The sequence below is a fragment of the Leptodactylus fuscus genome, chromosome 2 (assembly GCF_031893055.1).
Source record: "Leptodactylus fuscus isolate aLepFus1 chromosome 2, aLepFus1.hap2, whole genome shotgun sequence".
Classification (NCBI taxonomy): Eukaryota; Metazoa; Chordata; class Amphibia; order Anura; family Leptodactylidae; genus Leptodactylus; species Leptodactylus fuscus.
Genome location: NC_134266.1, coordinates 111,726,243 through 111,752,359, shown reverse-complemented (window position 1 = coordinate 111,752,359; position 26,117 = coordinate 111,726,243). Strand labels below are relative to the sequence as shown.

At 42.3% G+C, this 26,117-nt stretch overlaps 1 protein-coding gene across 1 annotated transcript in view; it reads left to right on the top strand.

Moving 5' to 3' along the window:
- The window catches only part of PAFAH2 (platelet activating factor acetylhydrolase 2), a 46,470-nt gene extending 42,711 nt beyond the window's left edge, over positions 1–3,759 (top strand). The window contains exon 10 of the mRNA XM_075264391.1: positions 3,553–3,759. Within this exon, the coding sequence (XP_075120492.1) occupies positions 3,553–3,650 (98 nt within the window). The 3' untranslated portion in view covers positions 3,651–3,759. The remainder of the gene's footprint in view (positions 1–3,552) is intronic.
- The last annotated feature ends 22,358 nt before the right edge of the window (positions 3,760–26,117 follow it).

Below are 26,117 nucleotides of genomic sequence, written 5' to 3'. Positions count from 1 at the left end.
GGGTACCCCGAGGGCCACATGAGTAACAATAGGTTGTTGCGAGGGCCGCACACAGCAGCTAATGTCACACACGTATTTTAACAGCAGTCATGAAAACAAGATATGAATAGAGATGAGCGAACAGTGTTCTATCGAACACATGTTCGATCGGATATCAGGGTGTTCGCCATGTTCGAATCGAACACCGCGTGGTAAAGTGCGCCAAAATTCGATTCCCCTCCCACCTTCCCTGGCGCCTTTTTTGCACCAATAACAGCGCAGGGGAGGTGGGACAGGAACTACGACACCGGGGGCATTGAAAAAAATTGGAAAAAGTCATTGGCTGCCGAAATCAGGTGACCTCCATTTTAGACGAATAGTGGATTTCAAATCCGGGTCATATGAGAATGTGAACTTTGTGACTATGAGACAGGGATAGCTGTACAGGCAGGGATAGCTAGGGATAACCTTTATTTAGGGGAGAATGTTATTAAAAATAACTTTTTGGGGCTCTATCGGGTGTGTAATTGTGATTTTTGTGAGATAAACTTTTTCCCATAGGGATGCATTGGCCAGCGCTGATTGGCCGAATTCCGTACTCTGGCCAATCAGTGCTGGCCAATGCATTCTATTAGCTTGATGAAGCAGAGTGTGCACAAGGGTTCAAGCGCACCCTCGGCTCTGATGTAGCAGAGCCGAGGCTGCACAAGGGTTCAAGCGCACCCTCGGCTCTGATGTAGGAGAGCCGAGGGTGCACTTGAACCCTTGTGCACCCTCGGCTCTGCTACATCAGAGCCGAGGGTGCGCTTGAACCCTTGTGCACACTCTGCTTCATCAAGCTAATAGAATGCATTGGCCAGCGCTGATTGGCCAATGCATTCTATTAGCCCGATGAAGTAGAGCTGAATGTGTGTGCTAAGCACACACATTCAGCTCTACTTCATCGGGCTAATAGAATGCATTGGCCAGCGCTGATTGGCCAGAGTACGGAATTCGGCCAATCAGCGCTGGCTCTGCTGGAGGAGGCGGAGTCTAAGATCGCTCCACACCAGTCTCCATTCAGGTCCGACCTTAGACTCCGCCTCCTCCAGCAGAGCCAACGCTGATTGGCCGAATTCCGTACTCTGGCCAATCAGCACTGGCTAATGCATTGTATTGGCGTGATGAAGCAGTGCTGAATGTGTGTGCTTAGCACACACATTCAGCTCTACTTCATCGGGCTAATAGAATGCATTGGCCAATCAGCGCTGGCCAATGCATTCTATTAGCGTGAACTGAGTTTGCACAGGGGTTCTAGTGCACCCTCGGCTCTGCTACATCAGATTGCTACATCTGATGTAGCAGTGCCGAGTGTGCATCAGATGTGTAGTTGAGCAAAACTGACTCAGCACTGCTAAGTCTCTGCATTCGCATAGGAATGCATTGGCCAGCCTTTGGCCAATCAGCGCTGGCTCTGCCGGAGGAGGCGGAGTCTAAGGTCGGACCTGAATGGAGACTGGTGTGGAGCGATCTTAGACTCCGCCTCCTCCAGCAGAGCCAGCGCTGATTGGTCGAGTTCCGTACTCTGGCCAATCAGCACTGGCCAATGCATTTCTATGGGGAAAAGTTAGCTTGCGAAAATCGCAAACTGACAGGGATTTCCATGAAATAAAGTGACTTTTATGCCCCCAGACATGCTTCCCCTGCTGTCCCAGTGTCATTCCAGGGTGTTGGTATCATTTCCTGGGGTGTCATAGTGGACTTGGTGACCCTCCAGACACGAATTTGGGTTTCCCCCTTAACGAGTTTATGTTCCCCATAGACTATAATGGGGTTCGAAACCCATTCGAACACTCGAACAGTGAGCGGCTGTTCGAATCGAATTTCGAACCTCGAACATTTTAGTGTTCGCTCATCTCTAGATATGAAGTAGTAATATGTAACAGCAACATATACTGTATTTAACAAAAATACAGCAATTAAAAACTAAACATTTATTTGCTATAATTTTTTTCAATCTTTTTTAGATGATAAGTGGTGATCAGTCAGCCTTGTTCTCTGAGAAGATTTTGTTAGTTTCATAAAAGAAAATTATCTGTTTACATATACACCCTTCATCTGCCCCCAGTTTCATGTCCCCCCTCCATCTCTGCCCCCAGACTCATGTCCCTTCCATCTCTGCCCCCCAGATTCATATCTCCCCCATCTCTGCCCCCATATTCATGTCCCTCCTCCATCTCTGCCCCCAGATTCATGTCCCTCCATCTCTGCCCCCCAGATTCATGTCCCCCCATCTCTTCCCCCCTGATTCATGTCCCCCCCATCTCTGCCCCCATATTCATGTCCCCCCTATCTCTGCCCCCAGATTCATGTCCCCCCATCTCTGCCCCAGATTCATGTCCCCCCATCTCTGCCCCCAGATTCATATCCCCCCATCTCTGCCCCCCAGATTCATGTCTCCCCATCTCTGCCCCCATATTCATGTCCCCCCCATCTCTGCCCCCAGATTCATGTCCCCTCCATCTCTGCCCCCAGATTCATGTCCCCCTTCCATCTCTGCCCCCAGATTTATGTCCCCCATCTCTGCCCCAGATTCATGTCCCCCCCATCTCTGCCCCCAGATTCATGTCCCCCCTCCATCTCTGCCCCTAGATTCATGTCCCCCCTCCATCTCTGCCCCCAGATTCATGTCCCCCATCTCTGCCCCCAGATTCATGTCCCCTCCATCTCTGCCCCCAGATTCATGTCCTCTCCATCCCTGCTCCCAGTATCATGCCCCCCATCTCTGCCCCCAGATTCATGTCCCCCATCTCTGCCCCCAGATTCATGTCCCCCCTCCATCTCTGCCCCCAGTGTCATGCCGTTCCCTCCTTCATCTGCCCTCTGTTTCACGTTCCACCTCTATGTGCACACACATTAAAGAGGACCTTCTTCACAGCACAGCCAATCGCGCTGTGCTGTGAGAGCCGGGAGGAACGCCCCCTCCATCTGCTCGCAGTACTCGTCCATAGACGAGCATTATCAGGGATGGAGGGGGCGTTCCTCCCGGCTATCACAGCACAGCGCGATTGGCTGTGCTGTGAAGAAGGACGTCTCTGACTGAGTGGCAGAAACGCCCTTCTGACCATAGAAGAGCTACGGTACCGGGACCGTAAGCTCTTCACACTGGGCCCACATCGGGAAAGCCGACAGTGTGCTGAACTCAGCGCACTGTCAGCTTTCCGGCAGTATATAGAACTGCCTTACCTTGTCCGACGACTCCGAGTCCTCGCTCCCCGCTGCACTCTCTTTCTCTCGCGCTAACAGTCGTAGACGCGATGTGACGTCATCACGTCACATCACGTCTACACAGCAGCTTGTAGCCGCGTGAGTATTGCACCTCTGCGGCCCGCACAAAAGTTTCAAACTTTGTCTCTAAACTTTAGAGACAGAGTTTGAGACTTTTGTGCGGGCCGCAGATATGCCTCTAAAGGGCCGCATGCGGCCCGCGGGCCGCATGTTTGACATGCCTGATCTAGAGTTACTGTGCCTCCTCTCTCATAGTGTTATATTATGCGCTCAGAATAGTGATTGCTTCTGCCTTTCCTTTTTCAGATCTGGCTATATCTGTTCCCAAGTTTGAAGATATGGAGGAAACGATCCAAGCTCAAGTCATTTGTGGATTTCCTTTAATAAATGACAGTAAACTCTGAGTTTGACACAAGAAGATGCACGTCTGTGTTTGGGACCTCTTCTAAGTTAAGCAGAGCCTAGAGCCTGATAAAAACACTGAGAGAATGGGGCTTTGTTGTGGCAGTCAGAGGCCCTTGTGTTGTAATAAATAAAGCAGCACTGTTGCTGAAAATATGGCTGGGTTATTGTGTCCAATGTTTCTTGGTCAGTGTGATACAAGAGTCTTCTGGGTGCGCTCACGCTGCAGTCATTTCTGTGACAGTTACACGCTCTGCAGAGGACACGCTGTCTGTAATGTGTATGTGCTAAACATAGAACATCATCAATTGTGCACGAGGCTTATGTAACAACTGAAAGGGAGTTCAGGCTTAAGAACGTACATGTAATCTCAGAAAACTATGCAAAAGAAACTGTAGTAGAGCCCCAAATGTGTTCAGCATCCTGTACAAGATGTCCACTTAACAAACATGGCCTATACTGTGCCCAGAGTCATCGGCCATTTCCACTAAACCACTTCAGTCTTATTCCCAGCGTATATAATGGCACTTACAGATGAGTCTGAACAATTGTCTCTAGAAATAAAATCCCCCAATTGTAAATCATGAAGCTATTTTTTTGTAGTGGAAAATTGAGTTGTTCAAGGTAATAATTCCTCTTTCTTTCTTGACAACTCTCTTTTAGTTAGGTAACAAATCCAGAAGCACATTATGGATTATTTAGCATATTATTTCACAATTTATAGTGACCCAATCCTTTAGCAATTTCCTGATATATGAGACCTGTCAGAAGTTAGAACTGTGAGAATCTTTCTTAGGTGAGTTCTTAGGTCCATCTTCACAAGATTTCCGACTTGATGTTATCTGCACTGCTATACAAGACATCAAAAGTTACCAAAAATACATACATCCCGCTGTTACCATTAGGGCAGCCATGTTCAAAATATCAGTCATTTATAATGTATACTATAGACATAAGACAGATACACACACATATACTCTCTCTCTCTCTCTCTCTCTCTCTCTCTCTCTCTCTCTCTCTCTCTCTCTCTCTCTCTCTCTATATATATATTGTATATATATAATAGATATTTATAAATACACAGTTTATATAAACTAATTCCAACTGATTTCACCCAAATCCATTCTGCGTTCCGATGTAAATAAATGCAGGGGCCTTAAGCAATTCTGCATAGAAACATATAAGTCTAGAGTGTTTAAAGTGGTTTTTCATGATTATTACTTGATGACCTATCCTTGGGATAGATCATGAATTGAAGATCGGGAGGCACAACACTTGGGAACCCTACCACTTTTCTTCACAAAAACTCCAGCACATATAAGCCAAAAAATATTATACATCCAGTTTGTATGTCACATGCGGTAATAGATTCAGATAAAGAACATCCAATTCCAAACTGGTGCATTGGTAATAATCAATAAAGCTCAAAATTGCTCCTGCTCTGCTATCCATTCCTATAATACAAGCTTTATACCTGAACCCACCCCTAGTCCTTCCTTATCTGCCCATTTCATCCAGGACATGCTTAGCATGAGGGATGTCAGTCTTGCCCCCTCCGTATTGATTATTGCCATACACATATGTGATATTGTGTCTGTGTGAAGTATATACAGCAACCTTTTATGTAGAGTGATTCATGATACAAGCTTGGCTTGAAAATGATGCCATATAATATCCAGAAGAAGCTATTCTAGATCTCTAGAGATCACTATCTGTTGCTATCTAAAGAACAAGCCACTAAGGGTTGAGTAATGGCTTTTAATGAGCCTGAGAGTTTCCAAAGCATCAACAGTGTAGAATACAAAACAACGTGAGAAGAAAAACATGTTATTTGTCATACACATAAGTATCAATGAATAGCTATAAGGGTGTCTAGCATATCCCCCTGTAGTTCTGGACTTAGGCTTTACTTAGGAAGAAGCAAACTTGATGACCTATCCTTAGTCTATGGGACAGCACTGCAGTATCTAATTCCACCCCTAAATATTGCACATCGAGTGAGGCCGGGTTCACATCTGCGCCCCGGCCTCCCTTATGCAAGTTTCTGTTTCCTGCCGAAACTGGACAGGAGACGGAAACCTGCAGTCAGTTTTCAAACCCATTCATTTGAATGGGTTTGGAAACTGTCCGGCCGTGAGCGCCGGTGAGTGTTTTGTGCTCTCCGCGGTGAAACCGTTTTTTAATAACTGGACACAAAGTCGGACATGCAGGAATTTGTGTCCGGTTACAAATAAAAAACGGTTTTGCCGTGGAAAGCACAAAACGCTCACCGGCACTCGCAGCCGGACACTGTCTGTCGGGTTTCTTTCTTCTGTCTACAGAAGACGGAAACCCGACAGACGGAGATCGGGCGCAGATGTGAATGAGCCCTGAGCAGTGCGATTCACCAAATGTAAATATTACCAGGAGCTGAGCTGTCTCAGTACAGCTAATCTGTGAGAGTGTAGAGTGCGAGTGTAGGACCCTGAAGAGAACCCAGAGTATAATAATAATTTGTGGGTGGTGTACCCCAAAGTTCTGACAAACCCAACATTTTTGCAATATTTACAGCAAAAACCTTATTCTGATGGGACATAATACTGTATGGAGGAGCCGCTATATGATGTTATTCTGTGTGGAGGGGTCACTATGAGACATTATACTGTGTGGAGTGGCCACTTTGGGACATAATACTGTGTGCAGGGGCCGCTATGGGACATTATACTGTGTGGAGGGGCTCCTATATGACATTATACTGTGTGGAGGGGCTGCTATGGGACATTATACTGTGTGTAGTGTAGGTGCCACTATTGGATATTATGCTATCTAGATACCACATTTGAGACATTATACTGTGCATAAATAGGGTGTGATACTGTGTGGAGGCCAGGAAATGGGCGCAATGTCATTGGGGGGTGCCCCAAGTCAAACTTTGTTATGGGGCCTCTGACCATCAGTACTAAAAAGTGGATAAACTCTTTAAAATTGGGGCCTCTCGTGGCGTAAAAGCCATGGTTTGGCCGCAGCGTAAACTCCGTGGCAAAAAACACTCCATTTTACAGCCCCTGCAAAGTGGATGGAATTCTAATGAATCCCATCCATACATTGTGGAGAAATATGCGCATGCTGCGATTTTGAAAATTGTTGTGGTTTTGGAAATCGCAACATGTCAATTTTATCTACAGAAATGCTAGCGATTTCCCTATAGGTATAATGGAAGCAGAAAGTCTGACTGATTTTTTGTGAAAAGTGCTATGGGGAAAAACTGTAATGCATTGCCAAGCGGGTTTTCCTGCAGTGCTTTTTTTTGCATTGGCCCGCTAGGTGGGGCCTTAGCCTAAAGCTGTTGCTTGCAAGTTACGTTACTAAACTGTAGTTGTCTGTAAAAAAGGCTGTGCGGCCCCAGCACTGCATCATCCAATTTATCCATGTGCTGTACAGTTAGGACCAGAAATATTTGGACAGTGACACAAGTTTTGTTATTTTAGCTGTTTACTAAAACATGTTCAGAAATACAATTATATATATAATATGGGCTGAAAGTGCACACTCCCAGCTGCAATATGAGAGTTTCCACATCCAAATCGGAGAAAGGGTTTAGGAATCATAGCTCTGTAATGCATAGCCTCCTCTTTTTCAAGGGACCAAAAGTAATTGGACAATGGACTCTAAGGCCGGGTTCACACGGAGTTACGTGCCGCGAGATTTGGCACGTAGACGCCGCGTGACCCTTTGCGTGCCGTACACGCTCCCATTCATTTCAATGGGAGCGGGGAGCGTATGCGCCGCGCTAGTTTGCGGCCGTGAATAAATGCACGGCCGCAAACTAGCGCGGCGCATACGCTCCCCGCTCCCATTGAAATGAATGGGAGCGTGTACGGCACGCAAAGGGTCACGCGGCGTCTACGTGCCAAATCTCGCGGCACGTAACTCCGTGTGAACCCGGCCTAAGGGCTGCAATTAACTCTGAAGGCGTCTCCCTCGTAAACCTGTAATCAATGAAGTAGTTAAAAGGTCTGGGGTTGATTCCAGGTGTGTGGTTTTGCATTTGGAAGCTGTTGCTGTGACCAGACAACATGCGGTCAAAGGAACTCTCAATTGAGGTGAAGCAGAACATCCTGAGGCTGAAAAAAAGAAAAAATCCATCAGAGAGATAGCAGACATGCTTGGAGTAGCAAAATCAACAGTCGGGTATATTCTAAGAAAAAAGGAATTGACTGGTGAGCTTGGGAACTCAAAAAGGCCTGGGCGTCCACGGATGACAACAGTGGTGGATGATCGCCGCATACTTTCTTTGGTCAAGAAGAACCCGTTCACGAGGGGCCACACGGTGGCTCAGTGGTTAGCACTGCAGCCTTGCAGCGCTGGAGTCCTGGTGTTCAAATCCCGCCAAGGGCAAAAAACCATCTGCAAGGAGTTTGTATGTTCTCCCCGTGTTTGCATGGATTTCCATCCCATATTCCAAAAAAAAAAGACATACTGATAGGGAAAAATATACATTGTGAGCTCTATGTGGGGCTCACAATCTACATTTAAAAAAAAAAAAAAAAAAGAACCCGTTCACAACATCAACTGAAGTCCAGAACACTCTCAGTGAAGTAGGTGTATCTGTCTCTAAGTCAACAGTAAAGAGAAGACTCCATGAAAGTAAATACAAAGGGTTCACATCTAGATGCAAACCATTCATCAATTCCAAAAATAGACAGGCCAGAGTTAAATTTGCTGAAAAACACCTCAAGAAGCCAGCTCAGTTCTGGAAAAGTATTCTATGGACAGATGAGACAAAGATCAACCTGTACCAGAATGATGGGAAGAAAAAAGTTTGGAGAAGAAAGGGAAATTGCACATGATCCAAAGCACACCACATCCTCTGTAAAACATGGTGGAGGCAACGTGATGGCATGGGCATGCATGGCTTTCAATGGCATTGGGTCACTTGTGTTTATTGAAAACATAACAGCAGACAAGAGTAGCCGGATGAATTCTGAAGTGTACTGGGATATACTTTCAGCCCAGATTCAGCCAAATGCTGCCAAGTTGATCGGACGGCGCTTCATAATACAGATGGACAATGACCCCAAGCATACAGCCAAAGCTACCCAGGAGTTCATGAGTGCAAAAAAGTGGAACATTCTGCAATGGCCAAGTCAATCACCAGATCTTAACCCAATTGAGCATGCATTTCACTTGCTCAAATCCAGACTTAAGGCGGAAAGACCCACAAACAAGCAAGACCTGAAGGCTGTGGCTGTAAAGGCCTGGCAAAGCATTAAGAAGGAGGAAACCCAGCGTTTGGTGATGTCCATGGGTTCCAGACTTAAGGCAGTGATTGCCTCCAAAGGATTCGCAACAAAATATTGAAAATAAAAATATTTTGTTTGGGTTATGTTTATTTGTCCAATTACTTTTGAGCTCCTAAAATGTGGAGTGTTTGTAAAGAAATGTGTACAATTCCTACATTTTCTATCAGATATTTTTGTTCAACCCTTCAAATTAAACGTTACAATCTGCACTTGAATTCTGTTGTAGAGGTTTCATTTCAAAACCAATGTGGTAGCATGCAGAGCCCAACTCGCGAAAATTGTGTCACTGTCCAAATATTTCTGGCCCTAACTGTATGTACTGTTTATGCTACAGTCACACCCACAGCATTTTACCTGTTCTTGGGGTTCATTACAAGACAACAATGGATCCCAAGGGACCTTCTTAACAGAAATACTGGATGGAAAAAAACAGCCTTAGCCCGGGGACCAACATAACGTAAACAAAGCCGCAATAAATGCAGTGTTTTACAGTACCTGCAAAGTACCATCATGTTCTTCTAAATCACTGCATGTCAATTATATCTATGGAAACGCTGGTGTTTTCTGTATAGGTATAACTGAAGCAGAAGGTCCGCAGAGATTAATTCTGCAGACTGTCCCGGAAAAACAATGCAACAAAAACCGCAATGTGTTTCTGCTGCATTTTATCCCTGCACTGCTTTTTGGCAGTGGCTCGATATGAGTGGCCCCATGGGACAATACACAGTGCTAAAGTGAACAGAAAGTTCACAGAGTTTTCCTCCGTGGACTTTCTGTTATATCTACGGGAAAGCTGCCAGTGTTTCCATAGATATAATTGACATGCTGCGATTTCCAAAACCATGCCAGTTTTGGAAATCGTAACGTGTCCGCAGTGCGGTTTTTCCGTGGCGTTTCTGCTGTGGGCAAATCCCGGCATCTCCGGCCCGTGGGGCCCCAGACTTACAGGGCTTTTTCATCCAGGATTTCTGCTGGGCTCTTATATAGGCACTGAGTTCAATCTTTATTTAGTGGAACTTTTTACATAGTAACACAGTAACATTAATTATTATAAGGCTAAAAAAATGACATGTCCATCCATTTTAGTCTATTATCAATATTGATCTAGACTCTAGGGGAAGGTAAAAACTCCATGTTAGAAGTAATGTTTCCTCATTTTAGGGTAAAAATGCCCTCCCAAATCCAATCTGGCAATCAGATCAGAGCCGTGTATCAACTATCACATCTAGTAATAACTATATAGGCCCTGTGTGCACTCTATCTGTGCGCGTGAACACTCTGCACTATTTACTGTATATGGGCATTGGTGCACTGTTTATCTGTATGCAGACCTGACTATACTTAGAGAATGTTTTGAAAACTTAGTAGGTGTATATTGCACATAGACATTATATCACATTCACAGATGTACAGAAGAATGATCTTCTCATATACTGCATTCATTTCATGCATTATATTGCAGGCCTGTATGTACTTATTCCATAAAGAGATCCACTGCATATCTATAGTTACTCCACATATGTACCCAAATATTATTTCTGACATTTCAAGCAAAGTGTTAATAGTTATATTTACTGACTTGCTTCCATTAAATAGGTTATTGATCTGTACAATCAGGAAACTCAGTATTCTCTGTCTAACAACTTACAAATGGTTGCAGGGCGAGAGCGATAATTACATTACACTGATGTCACAATGCATTTTATATCACACAAGCCCGTACAAGACCCATCAACTATTCGTTTGCATTTGTAATCCATAACACTATGTCCTATGGAATAGTCTTCACCACAATACCACAATCGTCTATTGAGCAAGTTATAAACATCAGATTAACCCCTTAATGACGCAGGGTACTTTGTATGTTAATACTCTAGTATGTTGTACTTTCATTTGGCGTACATATAATGTTTTCATTAACTTTTTTTTTCCGTTGAAAATGACTTGGAAGCTTTGTCTGGTGGATCAATATGATTACAGCGATATCATATTTATATTGGTTTTACTACGTTTTATCGCTTTTACAAATAAAACGTCACTTTTTGAAAATGAAGGATTTTCCTGGGGCCACCGCCGTATTCTGAAGCCTATAACATTTTTACTGTATTGCCAGCAGAGATATGTCAGGGCTCTTAGTTTGCGGGTCAAGTTGTACTTTTTATTGGTACCAATGTTTGGTATGTATGACTTTTTCATCACTTTTTATTGTTATTTTTTGGAGAGAGCAAAGTGACCAAAATATGTTAATGTGCACATTGTGGTATATTTCTTTTTTACAGCGTTCATCATACAAGATAAGTAACATTATTTTTGGATAATGGGGACTTATATGCATGTGGAGATACCTAACATGTTTTTTTATTTATTTTTGTTTACATTATATTTTTTTTATATAAAGGTGGGTGTGTTTTTTTAACTTGTTATTATTTATTTATTTTTGTGTGTGTTTAGTATGTGGGGTTTTTTTTTCACTTTTTACCTATCCCACAAGGGGACTTGAAGCTGGGATCTACATAGTAGTGCAGAACACCACACAATAGTTCCTATGGGAACTGTGCATAGGAACTCAGGAGGTCGTGGCCCGGCCTTCTGGCTGCCATGGCAACCCCTCATAATCTGTGATCTTATTGTGAGGGGTCCGAAGGGTGACGGGAGGGTGATATTGCCCACTGTTCCGCTGGATGCCGTGATCGCTATCGATTACGGCATCCAGGGGGTTAATCTGCTAGAGTTGGAGTATCTTCCAACTCCAGCGGCTGGTCCCGTGTCAAAATCCACCTGCAAAAAGCTCCATCTGAACATACCCTTAGTTTAAAGGAGAGGAGATAGAGAGGGCACACTGCCACTGCCACACAAAGTGTTTAGAGAAAGACAGTGCCATAAATTATGTTTAAGACCCACCGACCCTGTACCATCAATTGTTAATGTAAGTAACCATTGCACAAGATTCATCCAGGCTGAATCAAGAAACTCCTAAAATAAGCGCTAGACTTTTTTTTTGAGAAAAAATTAATATAAGAATCTGTCTTATTTTCGGAGAAACATGGCATATACACACCTTGTTTTATACAGATAAGTAAAATAAATAATTGTACTTAGATATTGCGCCAAAACACAAAAAAAAAAACAATGAAGGAAAAACCAAAGGGAGGCACTGTTAGGCCGGGGCCGCACATTATAAAAACACTTTTGGCCCGTGAGCATTTTTGCAAATCGCAACATGTCAATTATACCTAAAGAAACACTGGCATCTTACATATAAGTATATACTTGGCTGCAGCTCGCTACATGGGGCCTTAGCCTAACTGTGGTTTAACCCTTTCCTGATGCTGAGTCTTTAAAGATGGCGGCCGCTCTGGACTCAGGCGACCGACATAGCCGCCAGGTTTCTGCTGTTTTATACAGCAAACACCCTGAGGTAATGCCTGTTATCGGTGCCCGTAATAATTGTGGGCATTAACTCCTCTGGCGCCTCAGTCAAAGCTGTCCGAGGTGGAATTATACCAGCGGAGCGTGGGCACTGCCATTTTTCTGGGGATCGCGACAAAACTGCTGTGATTTTGCAATGCAAGTGGGCCCCCAACCCAGTTATGACAATATAGTGGTATATATTGGTGGTGGTATATATTGACTCTACAAACCATTTAGGTGTATACAGTATAATAACATTTTGAGAATTACAGATGACTTCTGACTGCTGCAATCTTTCACATCTCTTGTCTCTTCCCATTTGAACCACAATGATTACTTCTTCCAGCAGTGATTTGTCTCTATAAAGTTTGCAACACAAACATCTTTTTAGGCTCTTCACTTTTCCAGGTACCTACATTGTCCTCATCTACACAAAGTCCCCATCCTGCTGCTACTCCCAATTATAAAATATATAATACAAAAAAACCCTGTAAATGCTTAATACCCCTCTATGTATCTTAAATGAATGCCACTGTCCCCCATCAGTTAATAATACCTCCTGCATGCTCTCGTAGAGGTTGTCCAGGATCAAACATTGTATTTCATGCAGTAGGGAAGGGTTATAAAATAAAAATGCACTGACACTTACCTGCATCCTCCCCTCTGTTCTTATGCTAGGCCGCCTGTCACCTTCACTGCCCTGTTTTTGGCAGCAGTGACATCATTGTGAAAGTGGAAGCGGAAAATTCAATTAGTGGAAAAAAAGCTAGCGGAACCGATTGAAATCAATGGGAGGCTTTTTTTCAGCGTGGAGAATTCAGCGCCAAATAAAGCGCCATTTTCCTCTGTGTGAATGAACCTAAATATAGGAAACATAGTAAGGGAACAGTCCACAGACAGCATAGATATTATTAATATTTTTAGGGGTTTCCAGACCTTTAATACATTCCATAGATAAACTAATTTTTAATAAAACATGCATCATTAAACAGTGTTCCTTAAGAAACATTTCCTGGATCCACAATAAGAATATATAAATGTTTCAAGCCTTTTATTCTCTGGATTTGGTAGTTATTCTTATGCTGCTGAGCTGTTCCAGTTTTGAGGCTGGTAATTCGTCTGCTTGGGGGTAGTGTGGATTTACATATTTTTGGATGATTCAATTTGACAGGGTCCTGGCTCTTGCAGAAGACAGCTCCTTTCTATGTGAACATGGCAGTCAGGGGATAAAATAAGAGACAGAAATAATCTCTGTCCTGACAAAAATGAACACTATTTATTAATATTTTGATCTTAGTGTGCTGAGCACTGTGTTGTTCTCTTAAGTGAGTATATAAATAGACGCCCCTTTTGTAAAAAAAAAAAAAAAAAAAAAATAGTCTGTATTGGATTATTCTTCATTAATATAGAGCTTGCTGAATACCACATTTGCTGCCATTATGGACTAATACAGCGAATGATGACAATATCTGTAAAGTGCGGCAGGATATGCACTATATAAGTAAGTAAAATAAAGATTGTTAGACAGTGAAAGAAGAATGTGGAGGGAAAATCATCAGAAGAGAAAGCTTTTGGGATTCTGAATTTAAAATTTATGTGCTAGGTTATAATAAGACCTTAAAAGTAAGGGAGTGTTCACACTACCGTCAGTGCCCGACAGTTAGTGTCCGCTGCTAATGTCCGTTCAAAATCTTGTGCGGATATTAGCGTCGGACACTAGCTGTGTCCGTGACATTTTGCATTGATTTAAATGGACATCGGATGTGTTCTTTTACAGTCCGTGGGTGTTCCTGTCCGTTCCCAAAGATGTCCGACTTTTCAAGCGGACAGCAAAAACCTACATGTCGGGTTTTTCTGTCCGCTTGAAAAGTTGGACATCTTTGGGAACGGACAGTTAAGGACAGACATGGACTGTAAAAGAACACACCCGATGTCCATTTAAATCAATGCAAAATGTCATGGACACAGCTAGTGTCCGAAGCTAATATCCGCACAAGATTTTGAACGACATTAGCAGCAGACACTAGCTGTGGGACACAGACGGTAGTGTGAACACTCCCTTACAGACTATATAGAAAACTGTTTTCAGTTTGTTTTCAGAAAAATACAGCTCAAAGGTTGCAGATGAGGAAAAGTTGTGTCTTTACATGTGACCCTGTCTATTTGGCGGATTGGATTCTGATCAGACAGTGTAGTGCTTACCCTTTACATATATTTTTTGTCTCTTCAGAGTTATTATCAGTTGGATGCCTTTCTAGGGTGGTACTGATCCTATTTAGCCAAGAAGCCTGAGGCTCTATCTGTGCATTGGTGCAGCCAGCAAAACAGGGAGAAGAGGAATGGTTGTGCTAAACAGAGTCTCACAAAATCCTGCACCTATGTTACAATATGTGGATGAACCATGGTGAAGTTCCCACATTTTTCATGTATTCTATGATAACAGTAGCTGCATTTCATGTGTTGCACTCTATTCACTTTACTAGTTTTACTACAGTCACTTGCAAAAGTATTCCTACCCCTTGCACTTCTCCACATTTTATCACCTTACAACCACAAACTTAAATGTATTTTATTGAGATCTTAAGTGATAACCAACACAAAGTAGCAGATAATTGTGAAGTGGAAGGAAAATGATACATGCCTTTCAAAATTTTAATCAAATAAAAACCTGAAAAGTGTGATGTGCAAAAGTATTCGGCCCCCTTATATCAATACTTTGTAGAGCTACCCTTCACCGCAATACCAGCTGCAAGTCTTTTGTGGTATGTCTCTAACAGCTGTGTGCATCTAGAGGCTGAGATTTTTGCCCATTCTTCTTTGTATAACAGCTCAAGCTCAGCCAGATTAGATGGAGAGCATCTGTGAACAGCAATTTTCACGTCATGCTACAGATGCTGAATGGGATTTAGGTCTGGACTTTGACTGGGTCATTCTAGAACATGAATATTATTTGATCTAAACCATTCCACTCTGGCTCTGGCTGTATGTTTAGGGTCATTGTCTTACTGGAATGTGAATCTCCTTCCCAATCTCAAGTCTTTTGCAGCCTCCAACAGGTTTTCCTCCAGGATTGCCCTGTATTTAGCTCCATCCATCTACCCATTAACTCTGACCAGCTTCCCTGTCACTGCTGAAGAAAAACCTCCCCACAGCATGATGATGCCACCGCCGTGTTTCACAGTGGGGATGTTGTGTTCAAGGATGATGTCGCCATATGAGGGCTGTTTTTGCGGGATGAGAGGCATTTTGTAAGGACTCCATTTTTGAATGCCTATAACATATTGAATAAATTTTATTAACACTTTTTACCTTGGATTAAAAAAAAAATCCTATCAGTTCTGCATACAGCATAAGTAACTTGTTACCTCTATTCTGTGGGTCAGTATGATTATGGTAATACCTAATTTACAGTGCCTAGCGAAAGTATTCGCCCCCTTATGTCTCTATCAGTTTTGCACATTGAGAGACTGAAATTCTTGTCCATTCTTCAGCTCGAGCTCAGTGAGGTTGGATGGAGAGTGTTTCTGAACAGCAGTTTTCAGCTCTTTCCACAGATTTTCAATTAGATTCAGGTTTGGACTTTGACTTAGCCATTCTAACACCTGGATACGATTATTTGTGAACCATTCCGTTGTAGATTTTGCTTTATGTTTTGGATCGTTGTCTTGTTGGAAGATAAATATGGATCCCAGTCTCAGGTCTCTTGCAGACTCTAATAGGTTTTGTTCCAGAATGGTCCAGTATTTGGCTCCATCCATCTTCCCATCAATTTTAACCATCTCCCCTGTCCCTGCTGAAGAAAAGCAGGCCCAAAGCATGATTCTGCCACCACCATGTATGACAGTGGGGATCATGTGTTCAGGATGATGAGGTGTGTTGCTTTTACACCAAACATATCGTTTTGCATTGTGGCCAAAAAGTTGGATTTTGGTTTCATCTGACCAGAGCACCTTCTTCCTCATGTTTGGGGTGTCTCCCAGGTGGCTTGTGGCAAACTTTAAACAAGACTTTTTATGGATATCTTTGACAAATGGCTTTCTTCTTGCCACTCTTCCATAAAGACCAGATTTGTGCAGTGTACGACTGATTGTCCTATGGACAGACTCTCCCACCTCAGCTGCATCTCTGATCAGTGTTCTCCTTGTTTGTGTCACAGTTGTGCCAATGCCCGAGCAACCGTATACTGAATGTTACTTGCACCTCTATGGAACAGGGGTAGGAAAACTTTCCCTAGTGCTACAACGGCTGAATAGGCCCTGCCTGAGGGTGTTGGTCAGCTGTACCCAAGCTAAGCTTGGCCCTGATAACTTCTGGCTCTCTAAACGCAGAGACCTAAGAGAGAGGTGGGGTGAGAGCTGTCTCCATTGTGGTTTGATCTTAGACTCCGCCTCCTCCGGCAGAACCAGCGTTGATTGGCCGAATGCTTTACTCTGTATGTCATTCGGCCAATCAACACTGGTCAATGAATTACTATGGGAAAAAGTCAGCTCCCGCATATCACAAGCTGACAGGGATCCCGACGAGATAGTGGCTTAATACAGGTACTTGGGCATGATGTAGCAGAGCTGAGTGTGTGCTGAGCTCTGCTACACCAGAGATGTAGCAGAGCTGAGTGTGCAATGAGCTCTGCTACACCCGAGATGTGTGTGACAGGAGGAGTAGATGGACGGATGGTTGGGTGTAGTGCAGAGCTGTGTGTGTGACAGGAGGAGTAGATGGAGGGATGGTTGGGTGTAGTGCAAAGCTGTGTGTGTGACAGGAGGAGTAGATGGAGGGATTGTTGGGTGTGGCAGAGCTCAGCTCACGGCCAGCTCTGCTACATCTGAGATTGGACCGCAATGGAGACTGCTGTGGACCGATCTTAGACTCTGCCTCCTCACAGACGAGCCTCTGGAAGAACCAGCGTTGATTGGCCAAATGCTGTACTCTGTATGGCATTCAGCCAATCAACGCTGGTCAATGCATTCCTATGGGAAAAAGTCAGCTCCCGTATATCGCAAGCTGACAGGGATCCCGATGAGATAGTGGTGTAATACAGGTACTTGGGCTTGTTAGATGCCCCCAGGCATGCTTACCCTGCTGTCCCAGTTGCATTCCAGGGTGTTGGCATCATTCCTGGGGCGTCATAGTGGACTTGGTGACTCTCCTGAGTCAAATTGTGGCTTCCCCTGAAATGAAGCATTTTTCCCCATAGACTATAATGGGGTTTGATATTCGTTTGAATAGTCGAATATTGAGGGGCTATTCGAAACGAATATCGAATCTCGAATATTTCACTGTTCGCTCATCTCTACTCCTGAGACCAAACAACTTTCACAAACCACTGCTCCTACTGAGCCAAGAATCCTCGTTGGTAACAACGAAAACTGGCTCGGAATGAACAGACAGCCCACCTTAAATAGAGTGTGAACACCTGAATGTATAATGCAAATGAACACACCTGGGTCCTCCAAACTCCAGCAGACAATCAAGAAGCACATGCAACAGAAAGACAGAGACCAAACACAAACAGGCAAATAGTCACGAGGCAGAGAATCAACCAGGAAAACCACAAGACCCCAGTTTAAATCCTGACAGATTGAGATGAAAGTTTAGAGGGACGGCCGGGTCTTGGTAGATTTGCAGTGGTCTGATACTCCTTCCATTTCAATATAATTGCTTTCACAGTGCTCCTTGGGATGTTTAAAGCTTGGGAAATCTTTTTGTATCCAAATCCGGCTTTAACTTCTCCACAACAGTATCTCGGACCTGCCTGATGTGTTCCTTGGTCTTTATGATGCACTCTGCGCTTTAAACAGAACCCTGACACTATCACAGAGAAGGTGCATTTATACGGAGACTTGGTTACACACAAGTGGATTCTATTTATCATCATCAGTCATTTAGGACAACACTGGATCATTCAGAGATCCTCACTGAATAAAGTGAGTTTGCTGCACTAAAAGTAAAGGGGCCGAATAATATTGAACGCCCCACTTTTCAGTTTTTTATTTGTTAAAAAAAGTTTAAAATATCCAATAAATTTCGTTCCACTTCACACTTGTGTCCCACTTGTTGTTGATTCCCCCAAAATTTTAAATTTGATATCTTTATGTTTGAAGCCTGAAATGTGTCAAAAGGTTGAAAAGTTCAAGGGAGCTGAATACTTTCGCAAGGCACTGGATATTGTTTCTTTATGCATTACTAGTTTTGCAAACAAAAACCTATTTGGCAATATAAAAACAAATAACTTTTGCATCGCCACCTTCTGAGATGCGTAATAGTTCTATTAGGTAGGTAATGTTTCAGTCAGTTTTATTGTACAGGTTGTTAAAGACGCGGTGACATATAGGTATTGTTTTTATTAATTGTTAGTTGTTGTTGTTATATATATATATATATATATATATATACAGTCCTATGAAAAAGTTTGGGCACCCCTATTAATCTTAATCATTTTTAGTTCTAAATATTTTGGTGTTTGCAACAGCCATTTCAGTTTGATATATCTAATAACTGATGGACACAGTAATATTTCAGGATTGAAATGAGGTTTATTGTACTAACAGAAAATGCGCAATATGCATTAAACCAAAATTTGACCGGTGCAAAAGTATGGGCACCTCAACAGAAAAGTGACATTAATATTTAGTACATCCTCCTTTTGCAAAGATAACAGCCTCTAGTCGCTTCCTGTAGCTTTTAATCAGTTCCTGGATCCTGGATGAAGGTATTTTGGACCATTTCTTTCTACAAAACAATTCAAGTTCAGTTAAGTTAGATGGTCGCCGAACATGGACAGCCCGCTCTCAAATGATCTGAAAACAAAGATTGTTCAACATAGTTGTTCAGGGGAAGGATACAAAACGTTGTCTCAGAGATTTAACCTGTCAGTTTCCACTGTGAGGAACATAGTAAGGAAATGGAAGACCACAGGGACAGTTCTTGTTAAGCCCAGAAGTGGCAGGCCAAGAAAAATATCAGAAAGGCAGAGAAGAAGAATGGTGAGAACAGTCAAGGACAATCCACAGACCACCTCCAAAGAGCTGCAGCATCATCTTGCTGCAGATGGTGTCACTGTGCATCAGTCAGCAATACAGCGCACTTTGCACAAGGAGAAGCTGTATGGGAGAGTGATGAGAAAGAAGCCGTTTCTGCATGTACGCCACAAATAGAGTTGCCTGAGGTATGCAAAAGCACATTTGGAGAAGCCAACTTCATTTTGGAAACAAAGATTGAGTTGTTTGGTTATAAAAAAAGGCGTTATGCATGGCGTCCAAAAAGAAACAGCATTCCAAGAAAAACACTTGCTACCCACTGTAAAATTTGGTGGAGGTTCCATCATGCTTTGGGGCTGTGTGGCCAATGCCGGCACCGGGAATCTTGTTAAAGTTGAGGGTCGCATGGATTCCACTCAGTATCAGCAGATTCTTGAGAATAATGTTCAAGAATCAGTGACGAAGTTGAAGTTACGCCGGGGATGGATATTTCAGCAAGACAATGATCCAAAACACTGCTCCAAATCAACTCAGGCATTCATGCAGAGGAACAATTACAATGTTCTGGAATGGCCATCCCAGTCCCCAGACCTGAATATCATTGAACATCTGTGGGATGATTTGAAGCGGGCTGTCCATGCTCGGCGACCATCAAACTTAACTGAACTTGAATTGTTTGTCCAAAATACCTTTATCCAGGATCCAGGAACTGATTAAAAGCTACAGGAAGCGACTAGAGGCTGTTATCTTTTGCAAAAGGAGGATCTACTAAATATTAATGTCACTTTTCTGTTGAGGTGCCCATACTTTTGCACCGGTCAAATTTTGGTTTAATGCATATTGCACATTTTCTGTTAGTACAATAAACCTCATTTCAATCCTGAAATATTACTGTGTCCATCAGTTATTAGATATATCAAACTGAAATGGCTGCTGCAAACACCAAAATATTTAGAACTAAAAATGATTAAGATTAATAGGGGTGCCCAAACTTTTTCATAGGACTGTATATATATCTCCTACTAATATTATAAGTGTGAAAGTTTGTGAGTTTGGATGTTTGTTCCTCAATCACGCTACAACGCCTGGACGGATTTGCGTGCAATTTTCCACAAACATAGTTTTCCCTTAGGATTGAGTCACAGGCTACTTTTGGTGCCACTAAACAACATGGCTTCCTAGCAGGAGACTCACAAAAGCAGGACTCCTAGCCCCAGCTATAGACTCACACACACTGCCTGGCATTTCCTGCCTCAACCTGCCTGCACACTCCTTACTGTCACCTCAGGAGTAGCCCTCACTCTACTCACTCACATAACACATCACATTGTCTGTATTACTACATACACAACACATCACATTGTCTGTATCACTACATACACAATACAACACATCACATTGTCTGACACAATACAACACATCACATTGTCTGACACAATACAACACATCACATTGTCTGACACAATACAACACATCACATTGTCTGTATCATGACATACACAAAACAACACATCACATTGTCTGACACAATACAACACATCACATTGTCTGACACAATACAACACATCACATTGTCTGACACAATACAACACATCACATTGTCTGTATCACAACATACACAATACAACACATCACATTGTCTGACACAATACAACACATCACATTGTCTGACACAATACAACACATCACATTGTCTGTATCACAACATACACAATACAACACATCACATTGTCTGACACAATACAACACATCACATTGTCTGACACAATACAACACATCAAATTGTCTGTATCACGACATACACAATACAACACATCACATTGTCTGTATCACGACATACACAATACAACACATCACATTGTCTGTATCACGACATACACAATACAACACATCACATTGTCTGTATCACGACATACACAATACAACACATCACATTGTCTGTATCACGCCATACACAATACAACACATCACATTGTCTGTATCACGACATACACAATACAACACATCACATTGTCTGTATCACGACATACACAATACAACACATCACATTGTCTGTATCACGACATACACAATACAACACATCACATTGTCTGTATCACGACATACACAATACAACACATCAAATTGTCTGTATCACGACATGCACAATACAACACATCACATTGTCTGTATCACGCCATACACAATACAACACATCACATTGTCTGTATCACGACATACACAATACAACACATCACATTGTCTGTATCACGACATACACAATACAACACATCACATTGTCTGTATCACGACATACACAATACAACACATCACATTGTCTGTATCACGACATACACAATACAACACATCACATTGTCTGTATCACGACATACACAATACAACACATCACAATGTCTGTATCACGACATACACAATACAACACATCACATTGTCTGTATCACGACATACACAATACAACACATCACATTGTCTGTATCACGACATACACAATATAACACATCACATCACATTTGCTAGCCCACCAAACTTTTTAAAGCACTTTTACAGTTTCACACGTCTGTGTCCGCCCAATTCTCAAATCACCGCAGACGAAGTCGCGGGTAAAAGCTAGTATATATATATATATATATATATATATATATATATATATATATATATCTTTCATTTTATACAGAAAAGGAACATTTTTAGGGCTTTGTCCATTATTAATTTTTTCACACACATTTTTTTTTTTGCACTTCTCGTTTCACTTTTCTTTTTTTCACTTGTCCCACAAGGAGATCTGAACCATTGATATGCTGATCTCGCAACAAGTCAGTTACAAGTCAGAACCTGTAGGATGTTGTGGTTATGTTTGACCACGACATCCAAGGGGTTAAAACTCCAGATCAGCCGATCGGAGTGCAGCTCTCACCAGGGATTAATGGAGCGGGTATTAGCATCAAATCAAATAGGCTTTATTGGCACGTCCGAATAGATATTTGGCATTACCAGTGCTAGTAAAGTGTGTGTGTGTGGGGGGGGGCGGGTTGTAGTCGAGGGGGAGCATTCAAATACTATAACGTCCATCTGCACCAAGTACCAGGCGGTAGGGACATAATAGTACAACCTGCAATGCTAAGGGGTTAAAGATGAACTAAACTTTGAATTTTCTGACAGTATTTCTGACATTAATAAATTTTGTAATATTCCATATTTTATGGACTATAAGATGCACTTTTCAACCAACAAATTTGGAGGCAAATGCCCACGAGCCCATGGGTACATTGTTTGTTGCAGGCCGGCTCCTGCGCAGCAAGATCACTGGAGCTGACCTGTTTCTGTGACACCTGGGAGCCTTATGAAGGCTCACAGGACTGTCATAGTAATGTATAGAATCTCCCATAGACTGCAATACAATTGTATTGCAGTCTATGGAACTTGCAATCAAATGCAGGTTCAAGCCCTGTACGGAAGGGGTCTAATAAAATAGCTAAAAAAAACCAAACAAAAAAAAAAAAAGAAAAGTTCTAAAACACCCCCTTTCCCTAGAATACATCTAAAAGTAGAAAATTACTGTAAAACACATACACATTAGGTATCCCTGTCTCCAAAAATGCCTGGTCTACAAACCTATAATAATATATTTCCCATAGGGTGAACATCGTAGCGAGAAAAAGAATCAAAAGTGCTGAACCGCCGTTTTTTTCACTGTTTCGCCTCTGATTTGAATAAAAAGTGATCAAAGCAATAGCCATTCCCCAAAATGGCATAATAAAAAGTACACCTAGCCTGCAAAAAAGATGCCCTATGTGGCCTTGCATCTGTTGCAAAACTACAACTCTCTTATATTAAATATTTTATCACAATTTTTGCTTCAAATTTTTTTCACTATTTTCCTCCTCTAAAACCTAGGAGCGTCTTATAGTTCGAAAAATATGTTACTTTACTAACACATTTTGGATTCTTTTGGTAAATTTTTTCACTTTTTCTCTTGTTTCTGTATTGAGAGCAGTTTCGTCTTCTCACTTAACGTGTATGTATTACAGGCTTGAAGTACAGGGTTGTGTATAATGTAGACAAAATGAGAAAAGGGGAGTTTCACTTCAAATAGTTATATCTCAGACATTATAAAATGTACAAACTTGCTTTTGGTATCATATGAAAGTGATATCATTGGGTGAAAACACAGTCAGGATTAGGATATTTATTTGCAACTGTATAATATACATATATGATTAGAGATGAGCGAGTATTGAAATATTCGATATTCGTTTCGAATAGCCCCTCAATATTCGACTATTCGACCGAATATGAAATCCCGCTATAGTCTATGGGGGAAAAATGCTCGTTTCAGGGGAAACCACTATTCAACTAAGGAGAGTCACCAAGTCCGCTATGACACCTCAGCAAATGATGCCAACATCTCTGGAATGCAACTGGGACAGCATGGGAAGCATGCCTGGGTGCATCTAACATGCCCAAGTCCCAGTATTACCCTACTATCACAGCCTATCAACTAGACACTTTCTAAACTCAATAGAACCTCTATAAAAGTGGAAAAATACCTGGAAACCTTCTTTCCTCTACATTAATATGGACAGAAACACAAATTTAAAGCTAAAGAAACATTAGCATGCACCTCATTAAATCACATTGCCCATGACAACAACAGATGGCATAGGCAATGGGAAATCCAACAGCCCCCACCCTTAACTGTCATCGTGTGTGTGTGTGTGTGTGTGTGTGTGTGTATGTGTGTGTGTGTGAGATGTGGTAAGACCTTCAAAAATTCACTTTTCTGGGCCTTAACGTGAGCACTTCCAAATTAAGTTAGAGTCCCTTAAGCTGAGCTACCAGCAGAGATTGAGGCCCTTGAGGTTACTTGACCCTTTTACCAGCAGTGTTAGGCCCTTTAAGTGAGTTGAGTCTTGGAGCAGCAGAGTGTTAGCCCCTTTAAAATTTAAAATGGTGGTTCCAAAACCATCGCTCTCATTGTGTGGGATTGATGTAGTGGATTGGAGTGAGGATCCAGACATTGACCTTGATTTGGATTGTGAAATTGATAACATTTTGGCATTAAGTCCTAGGGGTAACTTTTATTTAGAGGACCGCAAAGGTGGAGAAATGGCTGCAACCACTACTACTGGTAATGGTCCTCTAATATCGGACTCTATATTACCTCTACCGAAACGCGTAGCTGCCTTAGGATCCCTTTTTCACTATTTTTAAATAATTGGTATGGATTTTTAATGGATGACCATTTAACTTCAGACCTTGGATTCTTCGTTTCTTCTCTGGTTGGAGCCGAATTTTACAGTGTTTTTTGTTGATATACTTACCGGTGGAAGCCCATCCACTTTCTGTTCTCCCAGGGAAGACTCATTGATATGGTGAGCTGAAAACAAATTTGTTTTTTGTATATAGTTCCACATATAACTATCCCTAAAAATAAGTCCCTATTTGTCCCTGCGTACGTTTCACGGTAGGAAAACAGCTCATCAGGGGATCTTAAACCCTTAGAAACTATGAATATAATAGCTTTAAGGAAAAAACAGGTCTTAGGGCTTGTTCACACGGGGCAAGAGGGGGCGGATTTTGACGCCAAGTCCTCCTCAAAATCTGTCCCCTCACAATAGAGGTCTATGTAGACCACTAGCATTCTTTTTTGCGCTACCAGTGTGTCCCCGCTCACGCAAAAAAGAAGCAAGCTGCCATTTCTTCAGGCGGATTCCGCGGCTGATTCAGTCGCGGCGTCCACCTCGCTCCCGACTAGGCCCATTGATTTGGGCCAAATCCGGAGCGAAAAGCTGCGACGGAATATGTTCACGCTGAACCCCGTGTGAACTAGCCCTTATACTTCAAAGTTGGAGAAGACAGCCCTTCTGACGGCCTTTCTTGTATGAGTGTTCATTAAAAGACAGTTGTCTTTCCTACAAAATTATATATGAGTTGTTGGATGAACAGGTACAGTCCTATGAAAAAGTTTGGGCACCCCTATTAATCTTAATCATTTTTAGTTCTAAATATTTTGGTATTTGCAACAGCCATTTCAGTTTGATATATCTAATAACTGATGGACACAGTAATATTTCAGGATTGAAATGAGGTTTATTGTACTAACAGAAAATGTGCAATATGCATTAAACCAAAATTTGACCGGTGCAAAAGTATGGGCACCTCAACAGAAAAGTGACATTAATATTTAGTACATCCTCCTTTTGCAAAGATAACAGCCTCTAGTCGCTTCCTGTAGCTTTTAATCAGTTCCTGGATCCTGGATAAAGGTATTTTGGACAAACAATTCAAGTTCAGTTAAGTTAGATGGTCGCCGAGCATGGACAGCCCGCTTCAAATCATCCCACAGATGTTCAATGATATTCAGGTCTGGGGACTGGGATGGCCATTCCAGAACATTGTAATTGTTCCTCTGCATGAATGCCTGAGGATTTGGAGCGGTGTTTTGGATCATTGTCTTGCTGAAATATCCATCCCCGGCGTAACTTCAACTTCGTCACTGATTCTTGAACATTATTCTCAAGAATCTGCTGATACTGAGTGGAATCCATGCGACTCTCAACTTTAACAAGATTCCCGATGCCGGCATTGGCCACACAGCCCCAAAGCATGATGGAACCTCCACCAAATTTTACAGTGGGTAGCATGTGTTTTTCTTGGAATGCTGTTTCTTTTTGGACGCCATGCATAACGCCTTTTTTTATAACCAAACAACTCAATTTTTGTTTCCAAAATGAAGCTGCCTTGTCCAAATGTGCTTTTTCATACCTCAGGCAACTCTATTTGTGGCGTACGTGCAGAA